Consider the following 7,966-nt stretch of genomic DNA (forward strand, 5'->3'; position numbering starts at 1 on the left):
TATATATATATATATTTGTGTTACATATAAGATACATAACTTTAGACATGTGAATTTCATACTCGTGTGTCTGAAGTTATAATAAATTGCAAATTTAAACAAGCTCTGCAGCTTTTGTTTTGAAAAAAAAAGGAGAGGAGTCATGAAACTTTTGAAATACGGAATTTAAGAAAAACATCTCTTGTTTGTAATTCATTCCAATGAAATTTTAAAAAAGCAAGAACTGCATATTAAACTTTGAAGTTTTCATTAAGAACAACTTTCTCAATTCTAAAAAGTGAGCTTTTACATCTCCAAACAGTAAATTTTAGATTAACTAACACTGAAAGTTTAAACTACTATTACCGTCGTCCCAACTAATTTGACACTAATTGATTTCATATTACAAAATTTAAGAAAAAAGAAAGTCTTGAGAAATTTGTGATCTTAAATCCTCGACCCGCCTCTACTTCTACTCTCAACCTGATGCAGATGTTGTAGACAATGTCTTCCAGTCTAGCTTGAATTTTTGTTCTATATTAGGAAACTGATGAGCAGCAATGAGAAATACTATTTCCACTGGCCAAATAAGATATGCTTTGAAGCTACAAACTTGAGTTAGAGCAGTTCAAGATATGTCTGTAGCCTCATGTGAGCTATCTTTGGATCTATGCTTCCTTTTTTTACTCCTGCATTTACAAACCAGTATCATTTTTTGGCTGGGCCAATAAATTATCGCAAAAACCAAAAGATGGAAAAATGATAATCAAATCAGAGTTGATTGAACGCACTTGTCATGTGAACCCGGATCAAGACATGATTTGAGTTTCCGATCAACGTGCTTCACATCTTTGGAAGTCGGAGTCAAAAGTTTGCCAACCTGTTCAAATGCCAGGAGTTCAGGCAGTAAGAGGACTATGTTAAACCCAAATGAAGATTTCGGGGAAGAAGTCAGTAGGATGAGAAAGATAAACCATTCCAGGCATGCAGTAATAACAAGGTTAAGTACTTGCCAAAGAATCAATGGCATTTATAGAACCAGCAAGTTCTGAAATGGCATGAGCTGGCTCATAATGTGATAGGACACTTCTTAGGTACCTGTTTAAAGAATCATTATCATGTCAATCAGAATGTTAGTGATAATTGTGGATTCTGTCCAAACGAGAAAAGGGACTGGGACCTCTCAAAATCAAATATGCTATGCGCTGCGTTAGCTCTATGCAAAGCTGTCAATGCCAACTGAAATAAGGAAAAAGAAACTTAAATCAGAAAATTATCTAAGAAGATGTGCATGTGAGTATTATCAGTAGCACATTTTAAAAGAGCAAATCACATAGAACGCAAAAGCATGAGTTTTGCTTCACTGAGGTATCCAACAAGGTCATCAGAAGTCAACTATGTTACCATTCAGTGATCATCAGAAAAAGTTTCTTCTTATGCATTTCAATTTTATCCATAATGCAGTCTTGTCCTCTGTCAGAACAGCTATCATCTAATAACGATATCACATGATTTGTCCTGTGATAAATATGACTCCTATGGGCATAATGTCGCCAAAATATAGAAGAGCTCCTCTAGAATCTAACCACAACCTCGGAAATATAGAAGAACCTATGGGAAAGCCTCCTCTCCAAAAAATTTCAATCAATCATCAGACAAAAAGTATAGCCTTGGTTAGTTGCCAGAGATAGTCGGGAGAAACTAGGGATAGTCATAGTTAATTGTCAGGGCTAGTTATGAGGAGCTTATGGGAAATTATAGCTAGAATTGCTTCTTTTAAAATGTCAAACAAGCTAGATTTGATCTGGTCTAACCATACCAGGAAAATTATCTGTCAATAACAGATGATTTATTCTGAAACAGCCTCTCCACCCCACAAAGGCCTGCCGCATACATTCCACCGTCCCCAAACCCCACTTGTGGAATTACACTGAGTATGTTGTTGTTGTTAACAGAGGATCCATTCTCCGTATCCACACTTCACATGAAATAAAAAAATATGGATAGGGAACAAACTAGTTCAAAAGTTTATGACTGAGTGGAACATGAAACTTTTCTTTCAACAAGATCAAAGCAAGCCTCAAAGATGTATTTAACAGTTAATATAATTCTCTGCAGATAGGAAGAGCCAGTAATTAGATTCATACAGTATAAAATCATTTCAATATAGTATATAAATGATAAAATATAACCTGCCCAGGTGGGAATAGAAGTGGTCCATCAGAACGCATAATCTTATCTGCTTCAATCCTAGCAGTATCAAGTGAACCCTGTACTTCAGAAGAAAATAAACTTAGCTGGTAGACGACTACAAAGGTCAGAGTAATATAAATTGAACTCACTAAGGAATAACAAAATTAATTCATCATCTACAGTACATGAATTACAGTTAGTAATGCATCGATGCATGTCAGAATGTAACCAACTACTTATGAGGGAAGTTTATTCCTTCTTCTTGTCCCATGTTGTGTACACTGAAATGTTTTGAACAAATAAATTGAAGTATAAAAGAAAGATTAGTTGGTGAGTAGCTCAATGAGCTACATAGAGATCTATGATTTGAAATTCTAAGAATAAATTGAATTATAATAATCACCATATCTCCAACATGCCACCAACTTTGTTATGTTTGAAAGAAGATTGATGATAATCTAGCAAGAAGATGCATTAACCTTGATTATCTAAGGAAGAACTACAAACAATAGAAATGGGAAGAGTGAAATCAGCATTTGTTCCATTGGGTGGAGAACTGAAGATTTTCAATATCGCATACATCATTCGCATGGTTTGGGTGGTTTAACTGCAAAACTACTAGTTATTGGGCGACATTGGATGAAATTCAATTGTTAGAAGCCAAAATTTACAAGGAGCAGAAATAGTGGAAGAACATTTTATTTGATAAAAGAAAATAGAATAAAAAGTATCCCGGTGCACTAAAGCTCTCGCTATGTGCGAGGTCAAGGGAAGGGCTGAGCCGGACCACAAGAGTCTAATCTATGCAGCCTTACCCTGCATTTCTGCATGAGGCAATTTGCATGGAAAAGCAAATAACAAATTGTTTTTATATGTTAACCTACATTACCCCACTACTAACCAGTAACCCAACCCAACCTCCTCCCAGGAGTCAATTGTGGCCCTTTTCCTCCATTTACTCCCTTCGTAACTTGATTTCTCAACCTCAAGGTAAGCGGGGAGAGCTTTTCACTTGAACTACTTAACCTGTCGAAAAGAAATAGCAACTACCTTCAGTGCCACAAGCTGGTCTTCATCTTTAGCTCCACAGAATTCCTACAATTTCAAGAGCAATAGTCAATAATTGCAATGAAGAAATGAAGCAGTATAAGGAGTGGAAATAACTACCAATTAAAAGGAAGACATCAACACAGAAATTATTACTCAAAGGGTTCAAGTGTAACAGATCAACAGAAAAAGACCTCTAAATCACTGATAAAACCTTCAAGAGCACGATATGGAGCATAAACAATTAGATCAAATCCTAGACTCTGCAAAATAAAGGTTAGAAAAAAGTTGATTAAGAAAAGATTTGAAGGAAATTGTAGAATGACACGAGCATCAAATAAAACCCATGCCTGGAAAACCAGCATCTCATTGTTGAGGATTACATGATGATCCTGTCCAATACCCTTCCCAAGCTCCTCAGCTGATACATGGTTTTCCTCTGCCTTGCAAGCTGCATATATGCAGGTTAACCTACAAAAAGAGGGGAGGGGGAGCTAGTAAGCTTTGTCTCTGTCAACTATCAACTACTGTATGCCTCATATATGTGGAATCCAGATGACTTTGTTTATGTTTTTAAAATGCACTTCAACTTGAATTTGGAAAAAGTAACTATTGTCCAAATGTCCAACCAAACACTACATAAAGATAGGGGGAGCCTAGTAAGTTTTTTTAATAAGAAAGCACAGAGAAGATAGATAAGAAGCTTACATAATGTCTTTAGGGTGATGTTCCATCACGGACCATTGTAGATAAAACCTCTTAAAATAAATGAGAGCTGTCGCCTACAAACAAGCATGAGAACTGTTTAACCATCTAGTTGATCCATTATAGTAGCAGATCCAATACTCAAAACTTTATACCTGAATCTTACGTGGGAACTTAAAGGCATCACAGACGTCTTGAATTTTGAACTCGTAGAAAGCCCTTAGAAGTTGTTCTTCTTCAACCTTGAGTGGTTTAGGACGCTTTTCAGCTAACATGCCAACCAAAATAGCAACCAAAAGAATGATAAGAATTATGATTATCTTCCAAGATTAAAGGAAGGCAAACCAGAAACTTTATAGTCTCTAGTTTTACTTTGGTCTGAAAATATACAATCTTACCACTATCTTTTGCGTCATTTTGACTTTCAGCATACGAGAACGACCCATCAATATCAACTTCCATTCGCGTTGTTCCATACTTCACAACAGAATTAGCTATCAGTATTATTCGTACACCCACAAGCACTATAAATCAGACCTATGTTCTGGGCCATAAAGTTTCAGGTAATGCTGCCTATAAAATTAGGCAAATCGTTGAAGCAGAGAGAAAGGTAACATAATTGTTTGAAAAAAACATAAGGCCGGCATACAGAATTTCATACACCAAACACATAAAATGGACAAGAAATTCTACTCTGTCCAACTCTATGGGGCAAGAATCGGACTTAAGACTTGGGCCAATCAAAAACGACACGTGGAAAGAAGAGTAGGTCAAGAGTGACTCAGCAGGGACAACACCAAATGCTATCCTCAGAACGTGACCAGTAAAGGTAATCCTATCAATGAAAAATCTGGAGTCAAGACAGTCGGAGCCAGAGTCATAGCGGCAAAGCCATCTAGCTCCGAAAATACGGGACCGGGCACCAGGTTGTGACCTAACAAGATACGGTCAAAATAAGTTCAGGGGTCCAGCCGTTGCATTGCCAAAGAGTCTGAGATCTCTGCCAGCTGTTGTGGAAAGAGCTGGCTCAATCTACGCTAGTCGATGGGGAAAGAGCCCAAGATCTCTCGTCAGCCATTACGTAACTGAAGTAAACGTGCAATTAGTGAACTTTATGAGGGCGGGAACCATAGAAGTTGCTCTCTTAGGTTTAGCTATGAAAAGTCTTACATCTACTCATTGTAAACCATCCGCGTTTTACTCATTTTACCAGCATTATACTCTTTCTTTGTGTTCTTAAGTTCTGAAGCTCTATGATTTCATGTTCTGAATAATATCAATAAGATCAAGCTTACCCGATGACACTGCTAGCTATCAGCATCAGAACTCAGGTTCATTCTATTCACTTAACTTACCGTTTCATGTCTATACCATATTTGTTATTCATGTTGCCTTGTTCATATTGATTAAGCAAGTTACAGAATACAAACCATGTTTTTGGACATCTCAATATGCATGTGCATGAACCAAGTCTTAAAGATAAACACTAACTACAACAGCAAAAGGTCAAAGAACACATTCATATTGCCTTCATCAAAACAAAAACTAATTAAGTGAAAAGGGTATCTCAACAAAAGAAAACATATCCACAAGCACACAGAAAATGAAAAAGCTAATTAAACAAAAAAATATTAAGAAAATGAGCTAGCATACCTTCTCCAGTGCTTGTTTTGCTCTATGATTAGCAACTTTATACTTATGTTTCTGTGAATACAGTAAACCATTCATAAACCCAAAAATTCAAATAAAAATGGGAAAACGAAAAAAAAAATGATATTCTCCGAGATTTTTGATGAACAATTGTAACTCACAATATCTTGGGGAGTAAAAATCCACTTGGTTCTATGAGTAGATGTCACAAAATCAGCCATGTCTTCTCTCTGCCAATTCTAATTTTCGTTTGGATGTGATCTTCCAATAAACTATGCCACGGCCCAGCGTTTCATCTCTAGAAGATCTTCAAAAATAATGTATAAACACTCCTAGTCCTAGATAGTGGTGTCAAAATAATTCTAAAATCAATCGAACCAATTAAATTTAACCTAATTACTAAATTTTTAAAATAAGATCATAGATTTCAATGTATATTTATACTTGTAGCAAAACTAGTTGTTATCAGAAAATTGAAAAAAACATAATAGTAGATATTCAGAAAAGCATCAGAGTAAAAGCTAAAGCAGAAAAACATTCGTCAAACAGACAAGCTATTCTTCTCCATATAAGCTAAGCAAAAGAAAATATTTAGAGGAAAATAAAAATAAATTAAAGTTGTAAAGCAATACCCAAATTAGTATTATTGACAAGTATTACAACACAAAAAAAACTATCTCACCCATTTCCCTTGCTAATAACACAGGAAAATAGCTGTATTTTCAGCTTCTTATGGAGTAGTATCTAATTTTAACACCAAATTAAAGCTTCCACCTCACGAAGGGGACAAGAAAGTACAGACCCATAAGAAAATAAATTGGATATGGGCCTAGTTTTAGGAAATAAATAGAGAAAAAATCCAGTTAATCGGAGAACTTACCGCAGATTTTTCGCCGGTGAAACGATCGCCGGAGAGACCAGCAGCGAGTCAATATACCGGAAGGGCTTAAGGCTTTGTGATGGAGGAAATTTAATAAGCACAGTACAGTGACTGTGAAGTGCTCTGATTTATTCATGCGTAAGCTATGCAAGTATAAAGCATCTCGCACAATCACGTTACTCCCTCTGCGTCAATTAATTTACCTGAAAATTTTCGAATTTCGAGAATTAATTTTTATAATTTAGATTATTTGAATCTTTAGAAATAAAATATAAATATTCGAAAATTAGATTTAAAAAATTAACATAATTTAAGAAAACTTCGAATACATATGAAAAGATATCTTGCAAAAAATTCATTTGAATTTTGAGATTCTAATAATATCTCATAAATTGAATTGGAATTTGAGTTGACTCACAAAATAAAATAAGATAGTTAGAAACATATTATTGTAATATTTTACTACCCTCTATTCAATTAATGTAAAGTTACATACTTCTTCTACCAAACATATTAATATGGTACTTTTTTTAGAGTTTCTTAAGTCTTACATATATTTTAAAAGAGTGCGATAGAGGTATATCCTGAGTTATCATATTTTATGAAAAAATAACTTACATAAATCACATAGTGTAAAATCTAAATTACATTTTATCCCTATTTTTTTTCTATTTTACAAAAAATTCTTAGAAATTGTAGCATTTAGATACATTAGATTTAGCCGGATACATAAATTCTGATACATAAAATAACTTAACTGTTGTGCTTAAAAAGGAACTAAATGTAAAATTAATTGTCAATCCCACTGTAACATCCGGCAATGTGAAATAATTGAAGAGACTTAGAATTGGAAATTTTCATTTTTGGAAAGAATTTTAAAGTTTTGGAAATTTTGCCAAGTATGGAAATCAGTGAATTTTGGCCAATTTTGAGCAGTCGTAACTCCTAGCTCAGGATGAGTTAGGAGTATTTACAGTTATGGTTGCGAAGCTTGTGGAATGGTCTTTCCAACGCCATCGAGTTTGCTCGATTCCGAGTTCGGATGAGCGAGTTATGCCCTTTGAAAGTTGGGCAGTTGGCAGGGGATCCGCCCGGAAATTTAAGGGCATTTTGGTCTTTTCACAAATCAATTCTTTTGGGGTTATATTGATGAGTTAGGCTTCTTGTGGATCATTTTAGTTCCATTTTAAAAAAGTTAGAGTTAGGGTTCTAGAGAGAAAGAAGAGAAGAAGAGAGAAAGAAGAGAAGGAGAAGAGGAGATCAAGGAGTTTCCGTCAAAGATCGTCGTGGAAATCGTCGGGGGTGATCCCTATTAAGGTATGTGAGTAGTTAGTGTGGGTTGATCCCTTTCCCCCACACACCAAGCCCCTTTTATTTATTGAGAAAGGATTGGTTGTGTTTGTTGAAGTTGTTGGTTGTATTTGTTGATTTTTGTGGTTGTGTTGTTGAAGTTTCTTGTTGGTTTGGTGTATGTTTCCGGTGGTGTTTTTGAGTTGAATCTATGGTATATTG

The 7,966-nt window shown here is 35.3% G+C and overlaps 1 protein-coding gene across 5 annotated transcripts; it reads right to left on the reverse strand.

Annotated features, from left to right (window-relative positions):
- Positions 1-224: 224 nt before the first annotated feature.
- LOC102603534 (cyclin-H1-1-like) lies at positions 225-6,636 on the reverse strand. Of its 5 annotated transcripts, none has more exons than XM_006353943.2 (14): positions 6,455-6,631; positions 5,736-5,872; positions 5,578-5,628; positions 4,323-4,401; positions 4,080-4,192; positions 3,928-4,001; positions 3,570-3,690; positions 3,414-3,482; positions 3,223-3,267; positions 2,172-2,249; positions 1,160-1,218; positions 993-1,077; positions 771-859; positions 225-668 (listed from the first exon to the last, which is right to left on the reverse strand). In XM_006353943.2, exons 2-14 carry the CDS (start codon positions 5,793-5,795, stop codon positions 608-610), a joined length of 984 nt encoding a protein of 327 aa, XP_006354005.1. In that variant the 5' UTR covers positions 5,796-5,872; positions 6,455-6,631; the 3' UTR covers positions 225-607. The 5 variants fall into 5 exon arrangements, with proteins under 5 accessions (XP_006354005.1, XP_006354003.1, XP_006354004.1 ...); XM_006353941.2 differs by having other exon boundaries at positions 5,736-5,881; XM_006353942.2 differs by having other exon boundaries at positions 5,736-5,906.
- Positions 6,637-7,966: the final 1,330 nt, after the last annotated feature.

Source organism: Solanum tuberosum, unplaced genomic scaffold, assembly GCF_000226075.1.
Source record: "Solanum tuberosum cultivar DM 1-3 516 R44 unplaced genomic scaffold, SolTub_3.0 scf00164, whole genome shotgun sequence".
NCBI lineage: Eukaryota > Viridiplantae > Streptophyta > Magnoliopsida > Solanales > Solanaceae > Solanum > Solanum tuberosum.